Source organism: Orcinus orca, chromosome 1 (assembly GCF_937001465.1).
Source record: "Orcinus orca chromosome 1, mOrcOrc1.1, whole genome shotgun sequence".
Lineage (NCBI taxonomy): Eukaryota > Metazoa > Chordata > Mammalia > Artiodactyla > Delphinidae > Orcinus > Orcinus orca.
The window spans coordinates 116,904,475-116,927,004 of NC_064559.1; the positions used below are offsets into that span (position 1 = coordinate 116,904,475).

At 44.0% G+C, this 22,530-nt stretch overlaps 1 protein-coding gene across 1 annotated transcript in view; it reads right to left on the minus strand.

Moving 5' to 3' along the window:
- ELAPOR1 (endosome-lysosome associated apoptosis and autophagy regulator 1) overlaps positions 1-21,900 on the minus strand; it is a 68,358-nt gene extending 46,458 nt beyond the window's left edge. Inside the window, exon 1 of the mRNA XM_033434507.2 lies at positions 21,613-21,900. Within this exon, the coding sequence (XP_033290398.2) occupies positions 21,613-21,765 (153 nt within the window). The 5' untranslated portion in view covers positions 21,766-21,900. The remainder of the gene's footprint in view (positions 1-21,612) is intronic.
- Positions 21,901-22,530: the final 630 nt, after the last annotated feature.

Consider the following 22,530-nt stretch of genomic DNA (forward strand, 5'->3'; position numbering starts at 1 on the left):
TCCACATCCTTGTCAACACCTGTTATCATCTGTCTTTATGGCAGCACCAGTGGTTCACTTTATCTCTCTTTTTTAAAAAATGTATTTATTTATTTATTTTTGGCTGCGTTGGGTCTTCATTGCTGTGTGCGGGTTTTCCCTAGTTGTGGAGAGCGGGGGCTACTCTTTGCTGTGGTGCGCAGGCTTCTCATTGCGGTGGCTTCTCTTGTTGCAGAGCACGGGCTCTAGGCACGTGGGCTTCAGTAGTTGTGGCTTGCAGGCTCTAGAGAGCAGGCTCAGTAGTTGTGGTATACTGGCTTAGCTGCTCTGCAGCATGTGGGATCTTCCTGGACCTGGGCTCGAAACTGTGTCCCCTGCACTGGATTCTCAACCACTACACCACCAGGGAAGCCCCACTTTATCTCTTAAATGGATCCTCCACTACCGCCTGACAGAATCCTCTGTTTCCATCAGGGCCACATGCAGCTGTGGACTAGAGTTCACTTGTCTGAGTTGGCAAGAGCTGACTGTGCTCATCTCTTCCCAACTCCATGCTCAATGACACTGATAGCTTAAAATTGGCTATGATGGAAGCATCCACACCATGGAAATCAGCAAACATTAAAAAGTCGAACTTCCCTTCCCCTCCCTAAAGAGCCAGTTGTTAAACATTTATCAGCACATCACTAACAGCATCCACTTACTCCAAACTCCATAGCTTTCTTTGACTTGCTCTTTTCTTCAGCTTGTAAATCCACCCCTCTCCCTACACATCCTCTAGTTCAATTAAAATCCTAGTCTTCTCTAAGGTTCAATTGAACTCTCTTATATGTAGAGTTTCAATTGCCTTCATGGACTGATGACTCCAAGTTTCTATCTGGAGCTCAGCCCTTACTCTTGAGCTCCCAGTCCTTATCTAGTGTAACTGCCTGATGTGCCTCAAGCACATCAGATCCAACATTTAAAATAGTTCTCGGGCTTCCCTGGTGGCGCAGTGGTTGAGAGTCCGCCTGCCGATGCAGGGGACACGGGTTCGTGCCCCGGTCTGGGCAAATCCCATATGCCGCGGAGCGGCTGGGCCCGTGAGCCATGGCCGCTGAGCGTGCGCGTCCGGAGCCTGTGCTCCGCAACGCGAGAGGCCCGTGTATAGCAAAAAAAAAAAAAGTTCTCAACTGCTCTCCCCACTGCTGTTCTGTATCTAACTGAATGGTGCCATCATCCACTTTGTGATGGCGATACTGGTCTTCAGGGGTTTTTGAAATTAATTTTTACTGATTTACAATGTTGTGTTAGTTCCTGCTGTACAGCAAAGTGAATCAGTTATATATATATATATCCACTCTTTTTAAGGTTCATTTCCCATATAGGTCATTGCAGAGTATTGAGCAGAGTTCCCTGTGCTATACAGTAGGTTCTTATTCGTTATCTATTTTATGTATAGCAGTATGTATATGTCAATCCCAATCTCCCTATTTATCCCTCCCCACCTTTCCTCCTTGGTAACCGTAAGTTTGTTTTCTACATCTGTGACTCTATTTCTGTTTTGTAAATAAGTTCACCTGTACCTTTTTTTTAGATTCCACATATAAGCGATATCATATGATATTTGTCCTTCTCTGTCTGACTTACTTCACTCAGTATGACAATCTCTAGGTCCATCCTTGTCACTGCAAATGGCATTATTTCATTCTTTTTTTATGGCTGAGTAATATTCCATTGTATATATGTGCCACATCTTTTTTATCCATTCATCTGTCGATGGACACTTAGGTTGCTTCCATGTCCTGGCTATTGTAAATAGCGCTGCAATGAACATTTTGGTACATGACTCTTTTTGAATTATGGTTTTCTCAGGGTATATGCCCAGTAGTGGGATTGCTGGGTCGTATGGTAGTTCTATTTTTAGTTTTTTAAGGAACCTCCATACTGTTCTCCATAGTGGCTGTATCAATTTACATTCCCACCAACAGTGCAAGAGGGTTCCCTTTTCTCCACACCCTCTCCAGCATCTATTGTTTGTAGATTTTTTGATGATGGCCGTTCTGACCAGTGTGAGGTGATATCTCATTGTAGTTTTGACACTGCTACATTTAGCACCTCTTCAAGCCAGGAACCATGTCTTTGACACCTTTCTCTCTTAGGCCCTGTGTATAATCACTGAGACCCTATCTATTTTCTGCCTCCAAAATATCTCTTGCATCAGTCTCCCACCCGCACTGCTACTAATGAAGACAAAACAGTGACTTCTTGCCTAGAGTAGCCTTCTCATTGTTCTCCCGGGCTTTGCTCCCTCCTCTCCTCCAAGACACTCTACAGGCTACAGCCAGAGTGACCCATCTGAAATGCAAATCAGATTGAATCACTGCCCCACTGTTGCCCTCAGGGTTGGCACCAGACTCCTCGCAAGGTCTACAAGTGCCTTCAGGCACTTCCCTGGCAATTCAGTGTTTAAGACTCTGCGCTTCCAATGCAAGGGGTGTGGGTTCGATCCCTGGTCGAGGAACTAAGATCTCACATGCCATGCGGTGTGGCCAAAAATATATAAATAAATAAATAAAAATAAATAAATACAAGTGCCTTTACTCCCTGGCCCCTGCTTACTTCTCCAGCCATCTGTCAGTTTATTCCTGCTCTATGTCCAAGGCCATAACACTTTGAGATGGTGCCTTTTTACCTCAAAGTAATTCAACTACAAATATGCACTAAGAATATGGTGAGGGGATACAGATATGATCAAGGCAGTCCTGGCATTTATAGGGACCACTGTGTACAGCTGAATAGGTTGTACACTGCACAATCCCAGAGAGTGCTATTCACATAATAGTCTACTAAGGTCCTAGTGTATAAAACACATACAACAAAGTAAGAATATTCTAAATATATACAGAAGCATAATATCAGGGAGAAAGTGACAGTTGAGAAATAACATGCTTTAAGAATCTAAAAAAGAAGTGATTTCTTTAATGCTTCCTAGCTATCTTTTTACCTCCAATCCATGTCTATAATCTCCTGGTTTATAATATCTGGCATTCGGTCCCATTCTGAATAATTAAAATTAATTTAAAGGAACCCTGCATGATACCTTGCTTTTGTGACCAGCATGTTGCTCCATGAGCATTCTCGTGCCCCTGATTTTATTCTCCTAGAGAGAGAAGCCTATGGTCAGTGCTGCCATCATGTCTTCTGTGTGCCACCAGGGCTACAGGCTGCCCCAGGAGTGCAGACTAACTTCAGGAGTAAGTCTGAAGGCAGCAGGGATCACTTCCTGGCAGGAGAACTAGGTGGTGGGGGACAAGGGTGGGAGGGACATTTACTTTTGATTCTGTACCCCTTTAAACTTTTTGAATTGATCACCATGTGGGTGAATTACCTGCTAAAAAAAATTTAATCAAGTTTGCTTTTTCTTAAGCAATGCCTCCCTTACAGGGAAGTGGTTTTGTTTTGTTTTGTTTCGTCAGTATTCTTAGAGCTGGCAGTGGAGGCTGAAGCCATATTTTACCACCTGGGCTGGAGCTGACATTGTCATTGTGTTTCTCTTACCCATGGTAATACGTTCTTTAGAGGAAAAATTAGGAAATCAGGAAGTCTCAGCCTGCTGGTGGAGGGAGGGTGACAGGAACAGTTTCTTTTATTATGTTTGACGTCTTATCTGTGTCTCACCCAGGGATCTTATCAGCTATGGGCACTGATGAGTGTGATGTGTGGATACAAGAACCAGAGAGGCTGAGTAGACACCTGGGCAGGTGCCTCTTGTCCTGTAAAATGAAAACTGTGCTGGTGACTGGTGTAGCTGTGGATGTATTGTTTGCAAAAGTTGTGAATAAAAATCCCAGGCTCTTCTCTGAGACAGTCTCACCCTAGGTCATTGCCACGTGTCACCAACAGAGATTCTGACCCAGCCTCCTGCCATCACTGGGGAAACTGGAGATGGGTGAGCGGAGAATCAGCTCTAGAACGTCTGGCCTCCTCTGTTCAACCTGATCCTAAAAGCAAACAAAACGTTGGCTCTTGCTTAAGCAGACTTAGCTGCAGCCCGGGGTCCAGATCTGGGGGCAGGAGTAGCTGAAATTGTGCTGGGGCAGGTGGTTTTAGAAATGACTCCCAGCAGCTGACCAAGTTTCTGCAAAAGCAGACTCCAGTCCCTGTCCCATAAAGCGGCAATCTAGTCATCCTTGGCCTCAGTTAACTTAATTTTCATTCTAGAAATAGCTAAGAAATCAGACAAGTCTGTACACATGTGAAGGAGAGAACGCAGATCTTTCTCGTGTGCCCTTTATACGATTTGAATTGCTTACCATGTGGCTGTATTACCTGTTCAAAAAAATAAATTTAAAAATAAAATATTTTTTAGGGCTTCCCTGGTGGCGCAGTGGTTGAGTCTGTCCGCCTGCCGATGCAGGGGACACGGGTTCGTGCCCCAGTCTGGGAAGGTCCCACATGCTGCGGAGCGGCTGGGCCCGTGAGCCATGGCCGCTGAGCCTGCGTGTCCGGAGCCTGTGCTCCGGAAAGGGAGACGTCACAACAGTAAGAGGCCCATATATCGCAAAAAAAAAAAAAATATATATATATATATATATATATATATATATATATATATATTAATGTATCACCCTGCCTTTGTCACTTATTTCTTCAGAGTGGCCTGGGTTTACAACTGATCTCCAAAATAAAAGAGTCAGAAGAGAGCATTGCACTGTCTCTTCCGACCCCATAGCATGCCCTGCCTAACCCTCTTCACCCCTCCAGTCCCACATGAAGCACCCTTTCCTAGGCCTTCAAGAAACAGTCTCGATCCTTCTAGAAGGTGAGACCTCCATCCTTCACACCACTCATGGCGTGATGATCATCAACTGCCTTGCTCTGTTGTTACTTCTCAGTTCACCTGTTCCCAATTAGATAGTAAATTCTCTGACTCATATTTCTGTGTCACAATCCCTAAATGAATAACTGTGCTTTGCCTGCAACAGACACTCCCCAGGCATTTTGGAAAATGTCATATTATTGTAGATTGGAGTGAGGTCTACTAATCTAAACTCCAACCTGGTGCAGACATCCCTGAGTGACCTGATGGATGGTAGAGAGGTTGGACAACTGAGAGATTCAAAAGATCTAGAGGCAGAGGAGTGTACTCTTCAGATTATTTAGCAGTAATTATACCTACACTAAAATCTTTTTTTATTTTTTAAATTTAATTTAAAATCTTTTAATTATCAGCATGTTTATATAAAAATTCAAATAACAGAGAGATGTATGGATAAAAAGTAAATGTCCTCCTTCACCTCTCCTCACTGCACCCATGAATGATGCCATATTAACCATCACAGGACCTGCATCAATCTGCTAGGGCTACTGTAACAAGGTACCACAAACCAGGTGGCTGAAACAACAGAAATCCACTCTTTCACAGTTCTGGAGGCTAGAACTCTGAAATCAAGGTGTCAGCAGGGTTGATCCCTTCCAAAGCTGTGAGGGAGAATCTGTTCCACACCTCTCCAGCTAGCAATCCTTGGCGTTCCTAGGTTTGTAGCAGCATAACTCCAGTCTTCACATGGCATTTTCCCTGTGTATGTCTGAGTCCAAAATTCTCCTTTTTATAAGGACATCAGTCATATTGGATTGGGGCCCACCCTAATGACCTCATCTGAACTTGACTACATCTGCAAAGACCCTATTTCCAAATAAGTCACATTCTGCTCTAAGGTACACATGAATTTTTGGAGGGCACGATTCAACCCATAACAGTGCCCACACCTCAGATTTTCCATCTAGACAAGGAAAGACTCATAGCTCTAAGTTCCATGCTGTGAAATTTGAGAAATTTCCCTTTTTGGACAAAAAAAAAAAAAGTAAAAGCAGAATTATGTTGCCTCCTTCGAGTGAAATAAAATTAATCCTTATTATGCATCTTTCATGGTCCTCAAACTTTGCAAATTTCATCTCTTTAGTCTTCACAACCACCCAAAATTCCTTGACATCAAAGACTGTCCCATCCATTGTCATATCCCCACTGTGTAGCTTAGAACTTGGTGCTGCAACAGTTATAAAACAAATATTTTTTGAGTCAATGAACTCTGTGGGGTAGATGTTATTTCCTCCATTTTAAGGATGAAGAACTCAGTGCAGAGATGCTCAGACACATGTCCCAAAGTCACACAGCTGGTAAGGAAGCTGCAGGTTTGGGACTCAAGCCCAAGCCTGCCTTTCTTCAAAGTGCATGTCATTTCCATTATACTTAAGCCAATGGTTCTCGAAGTATGTTCGCAGGACCAGCAGCCCCAGCAGTGCCTGGGAACTTGTTAGAAATGCAAAGGGATTCCCCTGGTGGTGCAGTGGTTAAGAATCCGCCTGCCAGTGCAGGGGACACGGGTTCGAGCCCTGGTCCGGGAAGATCCCACGTGCCACAGAGCAACTAAGCCCGTGTGCCACAACTACTGAGCCCACGTGCCACAACTACTGAAGCCTGCGCACCTAGAGCCTGTGCTCCGCAACAAGAGAAGCCACCTCAATGAGAAGCCCGCGCACTGCAGAGTAGTCCCCGCTCGCTGCAACTAGAGAAAGCCCGTGTGCAGCAACGAAGACCCAACACAGCCAAAAATTTTTTTAAAAATTAAATAAATAAATAAATAAATATAATAAATAAAAAGTTGCAAGTTACCCATGCTGTATGAAAAAAAAGTTAAAAAAAATACAAATTCTTAGGCCTCTTCACCGATCCACTGAATCAGAACCTCTTGGATGGGGCCAGCATTCTGGGTTTTAGCAAGCCCTCCAGGTGACCCCAGCAGTTTGGCAGCCCCTGTGCTAAACCGGGAAGCAACTGGGAGAAGTTGAGAGTGGGTGTGACCTTAGAGACTGGCTTGGTCTTTTTTTTTTTTTTTTTTTTTTTTTTGAGTTGCCTATGCAGTTCCAGGATTTCCAGAAACCTTACCTTCTATTCCAACCATTGTTATTTTTTGATGCTGAAAAATTACATTACCCCACTATTTCCAGAAAGGAGGGAGGAAAGAGAGATAAGAGTGCCCAGAGGTAAGTATTCAAATCTGAACTCTTTCTTCCAGTTTCTTTCCTCTGCTGCAAATAATGAGACACCCTGGGAGAAGCTCAGATGAAAACACCATGAGAACTCTCAAGTTCAGCTTCAGCTTCACCCAGAAAAGAACACTGACAGTCCTCTCGAGGATAAAGTTGGCAAGATGCTTTGAGAGCTGCCAAAGGGCTTCCAAGGTGAATGAAGTAATTGAAGGTGGAATGAACTCAGCTCTGCAGAATTTCATCCACACAATCATGAAAGAAGAGACCAGAGCAGCAGGTGCAGCAGCCGGCTGAGCAGATATCCATTTCTTATCTGTAAACCAACAGGGCACGGTCATAAATCTTAAGCCAGCTGTTCACTGGATGGAGGGTTGGGACTCAGGAACCGTTTGCAAGAATGACCTGTTTCTTAAAGAATGGCACTTTTCTTCCCGAGGATCTGGATGGCAGAAGAGGGTGGCAGCTAGATGGCAGCTGGAGGGGAGAGGCCTGGAGCCCTGTGAGGTGAAGGCTTGCGTAAGGCCCAAACCAGGGTTCTGCCACTGGGCTCAGCCTGGAGAAGGTTAGGAGGCTTTGCAGCTTAAAGCAAGAGGAGGGAACTGTGCCGCTGACTCGCCAGCAATGTTCTCCTTTGGGAAACTGTAATATTGTCCATTGTCAAAAGGGGAGGTGGGGCTGGGGGAAGGGGAGCTGGAAGAAAGAACAGGATCTAAAGCAGAATGCTCAACTTCAAGCCATTTGCCTATGTTCACTTTCTTGGGTGTCTTCTACAAGATAGAAAAATGAAATGCTCCTTTACACGCGACCAAAATTGGTCTCAGCATTCCTCTTGCCCCTTCCACGTCCTCCACCCACAGCCAGGCACCTGACAGTGCCAGAGGCTCTGGCAACCACCATACACAGTCATTTCCAAAGGCTCCCCTGGGGCAGCCTGGGCCACCATCACTGGGAACAGAGTCCACATCACCACCTCTTGCTTTGCCAAAGTAGAAATGGCCTGAGTCCAAGAGTGAAATTTGGTGTTAGAAATTAAGGCAGGATGCCATTCTCTCTAATTTTCAGGAAGACCTCAGATGATGCTCCTGTTTTTTCAGCAGCCACAGGAGGAAATAGGACAAACCTTCCCACTTCTTTATTTTTATACCTACTGATAAACGGCCTCGTTTTTTTCTCCCACTCTGAGCTGTGCCAACTTCTATAATGGTTAATAGATGGTAATTAAACATCAAGTTCCCAGCTATTTCAATTTGAGACCAAAGGAAATTGGTTTTAAAACTAAGATTCTTGGGACTTCCCTGGTGGTGCAGTGGTTAAGAATCCACCTGCCAATGCAGGGGACAAGGGTTCAATCCCTGGTCCGGGAAGACCCCACATGCCGCAGGGCCAGTAAGCCCGTGGGCCACTAAGCCCGTGCACCGCAACTACTGAGGCTGTGTGCCACAACTACTGAGCCCACAAGCTGCAACTACTGAAGCCCACGTGCCTACAGCCACCACAATGAGAAGCCCATGCACCTCAACGTTTGCCACTAGAGAAAGCCCGTGCACAGCAATGAAGACAAAATAATAAATAAATAGTTTTTTAATTATTAAAAAAAAAGATAAATAAAAACTAACATCCTCATTCCCTCTCTCTCTCTCTCTCTCTCTCTATATATATATATATATATGATTTATATTTCAGATATAAATACAGCTATATATATATATATATATATATATATATATGTAACTATAAGTTCTCTATAAACAATGCCTGGCACATAGTAGGTCTGTGATAAAATTTGTTGAAAGACAATTAATTGAATGAATGAGTTCATACATACATACACATTGGCTTCTCTCGTTCAATTTATTTCAGTTTTCCAAAGCATGTATCTAAGCATATAACCACGCTGCTCAAAAAACTTCTCCAGTGGGTTCAGAATCAAGTTCAATCTTTCTCCTTAACACAGTCTATTCTATAAGAGCCTCCAAGACTGGCCTCAATCCACCTTCCCATACCCTTTCCTCTCCCCTCCACTAAAGCCACCCTGGACAACCTGAAATTCCCCCATACAAGCCCTGCATATTCCCATCTCCTGGCCTCAAATGTCTTTCCCTGGTGACCTGCCCAAAATCTACTCTATACTGGGGTGAGGACTAAGCTTTGAGACAGGCCCTCAGATGCTACCAGTATACCCCCAAAGCCTTCTCTGATTTCTTCAATTTCCCTCTTATAGTGCAAACCAAAAGCCCTTTGTTTATATTCAATTTTATATAAGTGCATTCTATTTATGGACATAATCCCTCTCTCCCACTAAACTGTAAACTCCTTGAGGGCAAGCATTGGGCCAATTCATTCCACATTTGCATCTGCAAGCACAGTGCCTGACACATTTGGAGTGCTCAAAATAATTACTGTATTAATAAGTAATAATAATAACATGGAGATTTAGGAACATCAAATTCAGGAAAACGAGTCCAACAGTTAATGGAATGGATGATTTCATGATACACTGTGATGTGGTGGTTTTAAAATATGTCCACATAGTCTCTGATGTTTCTCCCTTCAAGAGGAAGATAGAGCTTAATTCTCCTCCCCCTGAGTGTAGGCTGGACTCAGTGACTTGCTTCTAATAAACAGAATATGGCAAAAGTGATGGTGTGTGACTTTTGATATTAAGTTATAAATGGTGTTGTGGCTTCTTCCTTGCTCTCTCTGATTCCCCGCTCTGGAGGAAGCTGGCTGCCTTGTCATAAGGACACTCAAGCAGCCCTCTGGAGGGACCCATATGTGAGGAACAGACTCCTGACAATAGCCACATGAGTGACCCATCTTGGAAGCTGATCCTCAAGTTCTAAACAAGCTCTTGGGTGACTGCAACCCTGGCCAACATCCTTTTTTTTTCCTTTTTTAATTTTTGGCTGTGTTGGGTCTTTGTTGCTGCACAACGGCTTTCTCTAGTTGCAGCGAGCGGGGGCTACTCTTGGTTGTGGTGCGCGGGCTTCTCATTGCAGTGGCTTCTCTTGTTGCGGAGCACGGGCTCTAGGTGCGCGGGCTTCAGTAGTCGTGGTTCGCGGGCTCTAGAGGGCAGGCTCAGTAGTTGTGGCGCACAGGCTTAGTTGCTCTGTGGCATGTGAGATCTTCCCGGACCAGGGATCGAAACCGTGTCCCCTGCATTGGCAGGCGGATTCTTAACCACTGCGCCACCAGGGAAGTCCCCTGGCCGAAATCTTGCTGGTAACCTCATAAAGACTCTGAGCCAGAATCACCCGGCTAAGCTCCTCCTAAATTCCTGACCCACAGAAACTGTGAGAAAAAATTTTTGTTATTTTAAATCACTAAATTTTAGGGTAATTTATTATAAGGCTATTGCCTAATAGATAATAGATAACAATCCATTCCCCCAAAAAAGGTATAGTTTTTCATTCTTGTTGGACCAAAGGAGATTCCTGATTTTACAAGGTTAATAACTCTGTGTTAAAATACTGATACGCTCTTCTCTTCACCTGATACACCCTATTACCTCTTCAGTTCTTACCTAAGTTTACCACCTCTTTAAGGCCCTGCTTGACTCTCCCACTTCTTCCGCAAAGTTCTCTTTAACCACTCCAGCCCACACTGAAATAATTTTTCTGTTTATACTTTGGCACTTGATAACTATAATTGCTCCCACCTATGGAGTCCTTACTCTGTGCCAGTGTACCAGGCTGAAGAGTGTCTCCAAAATTTGTGTCTACCCGAAGCCACAGAATGTATAATCTTATTTGGAAATAGGGTCTTTGTAGATGTAATCAGCTAAGATGAGGTCGTCCTGGATTAGGGTGGGCCCTCAATTCAACGACTGGTGTCCTTATAAGGAAGCCATGTGGAGACACAGAGAGACACACAGGGAGAAAGCCGTGTGACAAGGCAGGCAGAATTTGGAGAGATGCAGCTGCAAAGACAAGACACGCCAAGGATTGCTGGCAACCACCAGAAGCTGGTAAGGGGCAAGGCAAGATTCTCCCCTAGAGCTGTCAGAGACAGCATGGCACTGCCGACTTTCTGATTTCAGACTTCTAGCCTCCAGAACCGTGAGAGAATAAATTTCTGCCACTTTAAAACACCCAGCATGTGGTACTTTGTTACCGCAGCCCTAGCAAACTAATACAGCTAGTTAATGTTCACATCTTCTTCCTCATTCCTCATTTTCACGACAATCCTTCAACTTAAATATGATAAGCTCATTTGGTAAATGAGTCCCACAGCCAGGAGCACTTCACCTGGGCTATGAACATGTGCTCTGCCCACTGCCCCTTCCTATCTGGCCTCACTGCATCAGGCACTTGATCTCTATTTGTAACTGCTTGTCCTTTGAAAGGCTGTACGTGCATCAGTGTTAGTTTCTTGTATATAATTCTTCTGTGTCTCTTTCAGTCCATTATGTTCAATAAAACTCGATGAATGAATTATTTTAAATTTCAGTGGATTAAGAAAATTAAATAAAAGAGAGAAGAATAAGTATTTGGTGCAGAAAACATAACAGTAGCCCACAATCTAGAGGAAATCTGTCACTAATATTTTCAGACTGTGAGTACTGTGATGATACCTGCTTTCTGGGACCAGGTATCAGTATGGACAGTATTGTGAATATTCCTAAGAGAGACAAAAAACAGAAAGGGCATAGGGTAGAGGAAGTAAATGTCAGAAATAATGACATTTATAATAGGTAACCAGTTATGCTGCTTAACAATTACAAATTTAAAAGAAGAATACTTTTTGCCCCAATGATATGGCTTAACTCTAGAAATAGTGAGCTTCTCATTACCCAGGGTAAAAAGTTTTTGTTTTTGTTTTTGTTTTGGCCTCGCTGCGTGGCTTGCGGGATTTTAGTTCCCAGACCAGGGACTGAACCCCAGCCATAGCAGTGAAAGCGCTGAGTTCTAACCACTGGACGGCCAGGGAACTCCCAAAAGTATTCCTTTTTAAACATTTGTAATTGCTAGGCAACCTAACGCACCTGAGGATAGGCACCCGCTCCGCTATGTTAGGGAGCTGGTGAAGATGCCTTAGGTGTGAATGATCACTGAGACCCACCCTAACACCAGCACTTTACAAGGTCGCAATTTTATATCTAAATGACCTAGATTGCACCAACCTGTTGATCTCCTTGCATCCTCTGAAGATCTCCTTGGTCCTCAGTTTCTGCAAGTATCAAATTAAGATTTATACCTGAAACTAGCACAATACTGTCAATCAACTATAATTCAATTTTAAAAAGAGTTTCATAAATTTGGGATGATAGCAATCTAAGGTTTTTAAAAACCTTAAATTTTCAGTTTTTGAAAATTAAAAGGATGTCTCCTCTTGCAGAGAAGCTCCTGAGAATCTATCTGCATCCTCCCAGTGGTATCACCTTTATCTGCTCATACTCATTCACGTCCCTGCCCTTCAGCTACTCATCATCTAACGTAAGAATGTATAAGCAATTCCTGCATCAAAGACAACCAAGTGCACTGGCCACTATCACACATTCCTCAGAAATCATACATGGCCTGTCTCTACATGGGAGAAATAAGCTGGTGAATATAAGAATCAGGGGATAGCCTTTTAGACAGTCCAGGACTAAAAGTCTCTATGTTCTTTTTAAAATCTGACTTTCCCCCCCGCCCCACCATAGTTCTTTGTTTTCTTCTCATGTCCTGCTAACCTGTTATTTATTTTCTATTTGGGCACAGCTCCTTCTTTTCTTTTACAGATGATTTACACAGCTGAATTAATATTTGTAAATGGAGGTTCTGGCCCTAATCTTTTAAAATTTCTTTACAAGGAAAATTAAGTTGATCCATTAACTCAAACTGTACGGAGCACCTAGTCTGTGTGTAGCACAGTGCTTGACATGCTGACTTTTCTCAAGTGCTATCCTGAGTCAGAACCATCCTTAAAATTCTTGTAAGCATGGTTCTCCTAAGGAAAAGTCAGATGAACAGATATAACTGATGCTCCCTTTATCTTTTCTCTTAGTGGCTTACTAGCCATCCTTTTATTGTCATATGTTTCCAGTTGGAGACTGAAGTAATCAATTTCAAGCAGAAAGCTAGCCAATTTCAGTTTCCTTTCTAGTTCAGAAACAGCTCTATTGTTCGGCATGGGGTGAGAAGAAGGATGCTCCAATTAGCATGCAGGCTTATTAAAGTCCATATATTTTTTTGCCTTTTATTTTGTATCATCAGTAAGAATCAGACGTGGACAATCACATTCTGGGCCTATGAAACTCAATTTATTTATTTTGTCACTCAGCATAGTTCTCTGGGTCTTTTTTTTACATGCCTTTCATGGTACATGACAAATCAAAGAAGAAAAATAGGTGATAACCTCATATTAGGCTTCTCAGACTTCAAGGAATTTGAAAAGTGGAGAGCCTAGGAAGTACGATAAATATATTTTCTTTCAGCAGCTGTCAAGCGCTAACTATAATTATCTGTTCTGTGCTTTATCTGCTATGACATAGAAGGAAAGCTTAAGAAGAAGTGTGACAAATGGCCCAATTTTTATCACTTACCAGAGGGACAGTACAGACTGAGGAAAAGCTACGAGTTTGCCCAACTTCTTTTCAGAAAATTTGGCAGAATTAACATCAGGCCCGGCTGCCCTGCCTGGGACAAGCTGGCAGCTTGGTAAGGCTGACAGGCTCTCCGGAAGGGCCCTCCAGGTCTCTATGATTCCCGGGTGAGAGTAAACTCTGACTGCCACCCTCACAGCCAAAGCCTCCCTCCTCCTCCATTGACTGCAGTTGGAGAAAACTAATGCTCTTTGAAAATCCATGCTGCTTGGGACGTCCCTGGTGGTCCAGTGGTTAAGACTCTGCCCTCCCAATACAGGGGACCCGGGTTCAATCCCTGGTCAGGGAACTAGATCCCTCACGCCACAACTAAAAGATCCCGCGTGCGGCAACTAAAGATCCCATGTGCCGCAACGAAGATCTCACTTGCCATAACTAAGGCCCGGCCCAGCCAAATAAATAAATAAATATTAAAAAAGAAAAGAGGGCTTCCCTGGTGGCGCAGTGGTTGAGAGTCCGCCTGCCGATGCAGAGAACATGGGTTCGTGCCCCGGTCCGGGAAGATCCCACATGCTGCAGAGCGGCTGGGCCCGTGAGCCATGGCCGCTGAGCCTGCGCGTCCAGAGCCTGTGCTCCGCAACGGGAGAGGCCACAACAGTGAGAGGCCCGCGTACCACAAAAAAAAAAAAAAAAAAGGAAAGAAAAGAAAAGAAAAGAAAAGAAAATCCATGCTACCAACTTGACACACATCAATCAAAATGTTAAACACTTAGACTCTTTGACCCACTATTTCTATTTTTAAAAATTTGTCTGCAGATAGACTCAAACAAGTATGCATCAGTATGTACTCCTGTAGGAGGATATTCACTGCAGCAATGTTACCATATAAGCGGCTGGAATCAACCTATTCATCAAGTTTCTGTTTCAATAAATCACAGTACACACATATAATGAATCGCAGTGGAGCTATAGTGATGAAAACAATAAAATACAGAATAGGACAAATATTTTGATCTGATTTGTACAGGAAGGGCAAAAGAATACACGGATGTGCTTGTATAGGCAAAAAACATTTCAAGAAGAATATATTTAAGCAAGTGTTGACAGAGGTTAGCCTTTGGGGATTTGCAGGTGGTAGGGAAAATTTGTACTTTTCAGCTTATACCCTCTGCCTAGTTTGGATTGTTAACATGGACAGGCAGGAAATACGGTAGTTAAGAGCTCAGCTGCCTGAGTTCCTGCTCCTTTACCAGCCAAGTAACCCTGGGCAGGCTAATCTCTCTTTGCCTTAGTTTCATCATCTATAAAATGGGGATTCATTCAGGGCAATTTTTGAGTATCTACTATATCTACTATATGGCAGGCAATGGAAATATAGAAATGAATAAAACATACAAGAATACCTGCCCTCCGCAGTGGTTAAGAATCCGTCTGCCAATGCAGGGGACAAGGGTTCGATCCCTGGTCCGGGAAGATCCCTGGTCTGGGAAGATCCCACATGTCGCGGAGTAACTAAGCCCATGCGCCACAACTACTGAAGCCCATGCACCTAGAGCCCGTGCTCCGTAACAAAGAGAAGCCACAGCAATGAGAAGCCCGAGCACCGCAATGAAGAGTAGGCCCCGCTCGCCACAACTAAAGCAGCAACAAAGACCCAACACAGCCAAACATAAATAAATAAATAAATAAATGTATAAAAAAGAAAAAAAGAACAGTACCAAAAAAAAGAATACCTGCCCTCGTAGACTTCACAATCTTGTCAAAAGAGATAGACAATTAAAATATACATATATATGTATGTATATGCACACATATGTACATATGTAAAATATATGTCAGATAGTAAAGAGTGCTATGGAGAAAAATAAAACAGGAAAGAGGAGAGGTAATGGTGTGGGGTGGGATATTAATAGGACCTACCTCATAGAGTAACTGTGGGAACTGAGTTAATGCATGTTGGTCACGTAGAACACTCAATAAATATGAATTATTATTATTGCTATGAGCATATATTACTTTAGCATGTAAAAGTAAATGATAATTTTGTTTTGTTTTGTTTTGTTTCTGGTACGCGGGCCTCTCACCGTTGTGACCTCTTCCGTTGCGGAGCACAGGCTCCGGACGCGCAGGCCCAGCCGCCATGGCTCACGGGCCCAGCCGCTTCGCGGCCTGTGGGATCTTCCCGGACCGGGGCACGAACCCGCGTCCCCTGCATCGGCAGGCGGACTCTCAACCACTGCGCCACCAGGGAAGCCCCTAAATGATAATTTTTAAACAAACCCATACCCCCAGGAACCATTGACTAAAATCTCACCTCTTTCTTTAGTAGTTTCTGAAACTTTTTCATTTATGAGTATAAAATCATGTGGTCCAGCCACACTGGCCTTCTCCCCATCCCCTAAAGCACCAGACTCTTTGTTGTCTGCAAGCTCGTCTGCACATTTTCCCCCACCAAACTCCTCCACATCCTCAGCTCGCCGCTTAAACTCACTCCTCAGAGAGTCCTGCTCCAACCTCCCTGATCTACGTCAGATCTCCTCTCATAATCTCTCAGCCTATCTTTCCCTTTTCTCTCATAGCGCTTAACCAAATGCATAGGTCAGCTGGGGTGGTTATTTATGAATATCTACTTTGCTTTTCAAGCCAAAAGAACTCCTTCCCAGTGACCACCTAGGTGGGGAAATGTGAAAGAGAGGAGAGGGGAAGCCAGGCATAGCGTGGGTGGGCAGAGTTCTCACTCCAGTTTAGGTGGAGGGGGAAGCAGCTGAGAAGGGATTCAGAATAAGAATGATCTGTAGGGATTTTTATATTGTTTGCTATAGAATGAGCAAGCATTTTACTTCTCAGTCACAGTAAGAGCATCCCAAAACACTCTGAGGTCACTTAGGAGCTATAGATGGGATCCTCCTTGAAACACACAGGGTCCCTCCACTATGAGCCAAGCAAGAATGAAGGGGTGTGTATGTGTGTGTGTGTGTGTGTGTGTGTGTGTGTGTGTTATCTAGTGATTTATCAAAATTTGAAAGGATTGATGGTTGGTTTGTTTTAATTTATTTTTGGCTGTGTTGGGTCTTTGTTGCGGTGCACGGGCTTCTCATTGTGGTGGCTCCTCTTGCTGCGGAGCACGGGCTCTAGGTGTGCGAGCTTCAGTAGTTGTGGCACGTGGGCTCAGTAGCTGTGGCTTGTGGGCTCTAGAGCGCAGGCTCAGTAGTTGTGGCGCACAGGCTTAGTTGCTCCGCGGCATGTGGGATCTTCCTGGACCAGGGCTCGAACCTGTGTCCCCTGCATTGGCAGGTGGATTCTTAACCACTGCACCACCAGGGAAGCCCAGGATTGATAGTTTTGCCAAGGATGTGAGGAAATGTGCAAAGCTGATGGGAAGAAAAATTGATGCAATTTCTCCAAAAGAGGATCTCATAATATGGAACAATATAAAATATATGTGACTTTTGATCAAGGAATCCCCATTTCTAGAAATATAACTTAAGGAGTTAACTGAATGATCTTACTCTCTCATGCAACAATTCTATTTCTAGGAATTTATTCCAAGGAAGTAATGACAGATGTGTTGGAAAGAATATGCAAAAAGAGGCTCATCTTAGCATTGTTTATAATAGTCAAAAATTAGAAACATATGTTAACATGTTTCTAACATATACGTTCAATGATGGGGGATTGGTTAAATAAATTTCATCAGTGGAATATTATTAATCTATTACATTAATTTATTAAGGGCCCACAATGTGCCAGATATTATTTTGGGTGTTGGAGACACAGCATTAAATGAAACACAAAAAGCCCTGCCTTCGTGGAGCTTACGTGTTAGTGGGAAAAGACAGAAATAAGTAAAATAAATAAAATATAGAGCACGTTAGAAAGTGGTAGGTTCTCTGGAGAAAATAAAACAGAAAATGGGATAGGAAGTGGGAAGACATTTCAACAAAAACTTGAAGGGAATTAAGAAATAAGCTGCACATCCTGGGAGAAAGCCTTCCAAGAAGAGAAGATAGCAATTGCCAAGACCCTGAGGGGGCAGGTTACCCCACAGTTCTGAGAAAGAGTGAGGAGGCTGGTGTGACTGCAGAGGAGGAGGTGAGGATTGTACATACAGCCTTGTAGGCCCGTGTAAGGAGCTGGTTTCTACTTTGAGACAGGAAGCCTTTGGAAGGTTTTGAGCAGAGGAGGGGCAATATCTGTCTTATTTTCAGTAGGTTTACTCTGGCTGAGCACTAGACAATATGTGGGCAAGGTGGAAGCAACAACTAGGATCCAGTGCAGCCAAATAAATAAATATTAAAAAAAAAAAAGAAGAAGAAGGTGAGAAGGGGTGGGTCTAGTGTGGATGGTCAAAGCGAAAGGGTTGACATTAGGGATTAGTCAGGATAGGTAGTTCATTCCGTTCCTCATTAAAATGGTGTTATGCAAGGCCATCTAATGACTTAGAATGATGTTCTATTACGTTTTCTAAAAGCATATTTACTGAGCACTTACTCTATGCGCTGCATTTTGCAAAGCACTTTAAGCATTATCTTGCCTAATTCTCCCAGTGATCCACCTGACTCCTTCAATCAGTAGCCAAATCCTCTAACTTCTACCTTTGGCATGTTTTTCTCATATCCAAGCCTTTCTATTTATCCCACTGCCACCATCCCAGTGCAGTCCCTTTGTTAACCTCCTCCTTGACCTCTGTAAGATCTTTTGAACTGGTCTTCTCGCCCCCATCTCTCTGCTCTCACCTTGGCCTATCTCAACTTAGTTACTTTATATTCATGCTAATCCACTACCTCTGCTAAGAATCCTTCAGAGATTCTCCACTTAGTTTCCCACTTTCCAATCTTGATTTCTATGGTACCCCACACCTACTCCACATTTCAGCCACGTGGTCTACTTGCAATTGTCAGGATCTTTTCCTTGGTCTCCTTTCTCTATCTAGAAATCATGCTCCCCCCATCTCTGCCTGTTGAAATTCTGCTGATTATTCCAGAAGCAGGTGAAGTGTCAACTGTTCAAATATGTTTTCTTCTTTTCCTATCAACTCTATATTGCCATTCCCGCATTGCTTACCACATGTTAACATGTCATCATTTGTACGTCATTATTTGTGGACTTATCTTTTCTGCCTACCAATATTTCTGAAGCCCCTATGACATGTCAAGGATATATACTAGGCATTTTACATGTGTTATCCAATTTAATTGAATCCTCACAATAGCCTTGTGAGATAGGTGTTACCATCCCCATTTTACAGATCAGGAATCTGAAACTGTCAGAAGTTAATTAACTTGCTCAAAGTAGCATCCTTACTAAGTGGCAGAGTCATCATCCCTTCACCAAATTTTATTCTAATCCATGTCTGCCAGATTCCTAAGCCCTCTGGGCTTTTCAACATAGATTGGGATGTCCCTTTGGGGGCTATTAGCACTGAAGCCTCAGGGCAATACCTATCTGGGAAAGGCAGTTTTCTCTTCCTCTCTCATTTGATTTAGATTCGTTGTGCTATAGAAAATGCTCCTTTGGCTCTCAGTCAGCACTTAGCCTGGGCTAGCACAGGACTAAGAAATGATTCATGAAGACAAACACCACACAGGATGTTTAGTTCCACTGGTGACCCTGATTATTGTAAAACTGTGAAAGGAAAGCCAAGCCCCAGCACACGTTTAGCAATCTGGAACTCCCAGCTCTCTGCCTCCTCAGTTTAGGCTTTACCCTAAACCTCTTTGTTCCCTGATTTGATCCAGACGGATGCCTCAGATTTCAGAAACAAGGCAGGAACAGCATTGTTGTCATGAGGGTCAGCCTTGGCCGATAAGACTCCCTGCCATTAATACCTAGCAAAGACGCACGAGAAATTCACATGAAGAGTAAGAACAGGGAAGGGTTAGTCTACCCTGAATTGTTTTTTTTCACCATTTAGGATTGGAAGCCCCTAAAACTTATTGGGTCAATTCATACTGCCAAACAAAGAATATTATAATAATGGGTTTATTCTCTTCCTTATTGTTTTGGAGTCGAGGGTGTTCAGCAGCCACTGTTTGCTCAAGAAGAGTGTAAACAGGACTTGCTGACGCCCGTGGCCAACATAGATGACTCTTAAGCCACTTTCACTCCGGCATGGGGTGTGGATCTAATGGTAAAGAAGCTGAATGGGAAAGAGAGTTAGGTAACTCTAATTTGTGTTTTATTTGTATTTTCTCTTTCAGTCCTCAAAGCAATCTTTTTTGAGGTAGGTGTTATTGAAATACCAATTCTACAGATCCAAAAACTGGGTGGTAAGTAACAGGCAGGGACTGGAACCCTGGTATGTTGAGTTCCACAGCTTTCCACTGCCCTCAGCTTATGCTCTGTGGCAAGGCCTTTTGCTTAGGCAAATGCCAATCATTTAAAAAGGACTAAAGGCAAAATTTCTACACAAGTTAGAGCTCTCCAGTATCAATATTCTTCCCTCCCTCCCAAGCAAGATGATACCAAGTGTTTAATTTCTTAACCAGTTCATATTTTCCATAGTGGACAAAGATATCAACAGAAAGTGGTAGTTGAACTGTAAGATTGTTACCGTCCACACAGGGGGAGTCCTATGTTGGATTCTTAGGCAAGTGAGTTTGCTTGATGGAACTCACTTGGTTGGTTAGACCACAGGCCACCAAGGCCAGTAAGCAACACTTACTGACAAAATCATCCTGTTCCCAGCCATCTTTAAAACAGGTCATACAGTGACTGGGTGAAAATGTGGATGGCCCAGGGCAGGACACTGCTGGTACTGATACAAGTTACAAAAATTTCCACTGACTGGGGTCACTTGTTCATATTCATGAATGAAGTGAAGTATCTTTATTCACACAAAAATTCTCTTCTCTCTTCCCACCCCCCTCACTTCTTCATGATCTGTTTTGTCATAGATGGTCTAATGGTTAGAATACCGTCATAATAATACATTTCCATATGGGACGGGGTTATGGTTGCTAATCACTAGTTAACCATGACAACTTATAAATAATATTTCAACCTCTCAAAACCTTAGCCAAGTATGACATTTCAGATTAATTGTACAGGGCTAGACTCAACGTATTACAAAGTCTTTCATATTTCACGTAGATAACAACTTTATTTGCCTTCTGCCATGAAGTTCTTGTAAATATGTTGTTGCTGCGTCTGCCATATGGTTTTTAAAAAGTTACTCAGAACACAACCAATTATTGTTATTTCAATACCATAGAAACTACTGAGTTTTATTACTCCTTTTTTGTATCCCTCCAAAAGAATGTTCAAAGGCATTTTTGGTTGGAAGACATTCACTACTTATTCTCTGAATTATGTTGGCAACATTTTAGAAACACCTTGAAAAAGACTTACAACATATGTCAGCAAAAGTCCAGAGAAGGAAAGTAGAGATTGGCTGAAAGTGAGATACTACAGAACTCAAAGTCTGGCCAAAGGTGGGTCACGCACTGTCAGGTACACTAAAGAAAGCACACCGGGGGAGGCAAACTATAAACAGGATCCACATTTAGCAGCCCACAAGGAAACTGGATGTTTAATACCAAGGGAAGAGAGGTGATGGGATCCTTCAGTCCCCCTTGCAGACCTCCCATTTTCATACTTTCTTGAAGCCATGATAAAATCACAAGGATTCCCACTTCGATCCATTATTTTCCGTTGGCCTTCCAAACTCCTTTCTTACCCCACTTCTCCCTTTTCCCACTTTCTATTTTGCCCCTCTGTACATAATCTTTTGTTTTCAACCACTTTTAAGGTAATTTCATCCCAGCTGGGAAACAACCCATGTCTTCTCCTTCCCTCATTCCCAAGTCCAGGCACTCAGGTCCCTCCTGAGGTCCTTGGAGCTGGGACCTTTCCCCTGAGCTCAGCAGCCCAAGCTGTGAGGCTGATCTGTTTCGTGAGTCCTCCAGTGGGCTGGCTTCTCCATGACGCCAGTCTACTCCTCTTCCTCCCCCACCCCCCATCCCCAAAGAAACCTAAACTCCGTGCCTTCTGAAACTGTCTTGCGTGGGTCCCAAGATCCCTGCCGAGATCCAAGATTTTCTGACCTAAGTGGGGTCGGGTCGGGAGGAGAGTACCTCTTTGCAGGCGTGAAGCTCCGGTCCCGCTCCCTGAGTCACCTGGAAGGTGGTCCCAACCCAGAGCAGCAGCCGCAGAAGCCGGAGTGTGCGCGGCTCGGTTCTTCCCCTGCCCCTGGCAGAGGGATGGAGGCTGTGCCCAGGCTCAGCCATAGTGTTGTTCTGAGCGAGCGGCAGCAGCGGTTCAGGTGCTGCGGCTGCAGCTACTGCTGGAAGAAGGCGGAAAAAAAGGGGAGGGAGGTTCACAGGGGGGAGGATGCAAGGGGCTGGGCTCGCTTCAGTCACCTCCCTGCGGCTACGCCTAGGCAGCCCATCCTTCCTCCTCCCTCCTTCCTCTTCTCCTCCTCCTACCCACGTCGCCTTGGCAACCGCCTCCTCGTTCCCTCCGCGCGGGTGGGGCACCGGACCACTAGCTCCTCTGCAGCTCACCTGCCGGTCGCCATGGCAGCCGCCGCCACTGGCGCGCGCGGCGTGGGAATGCGAGTGCCCAGGGTCTGCAACCGTCCCAACAGGCGCTCACAGGGCTCGTGTAAGGAACGCGGTGGAAACAACCTCCAAGCCATCGCCACCAAATTCATTATTTCGTAGCCATCGGCTACTTATGAACACCTCTAATTTTGCAGACGTGGCGTTCTATATATACTTATTAAGCACCTCCTATGTGTGAAGCGATAGTAAAATGATTGAGATGCCGTCTCTTCTCCAGAGCTTATAGCCTGGAAGAGTGGCCCCGGCACGTGTCACCTACTCTAACAGCCTCTTCTGGAGATCTTACTTCCACCCCGCCAAATCCATCTATGCCTTTACAACCGGCGCTATGCTAAGCCCTGAGACTCCTTCAAGCAAGGAGAGTTTGCCTTAGCCGGCAATTTTCCAAGCACGACACCTGGACTCTTCCGTCTCTTGACATCCCCATTC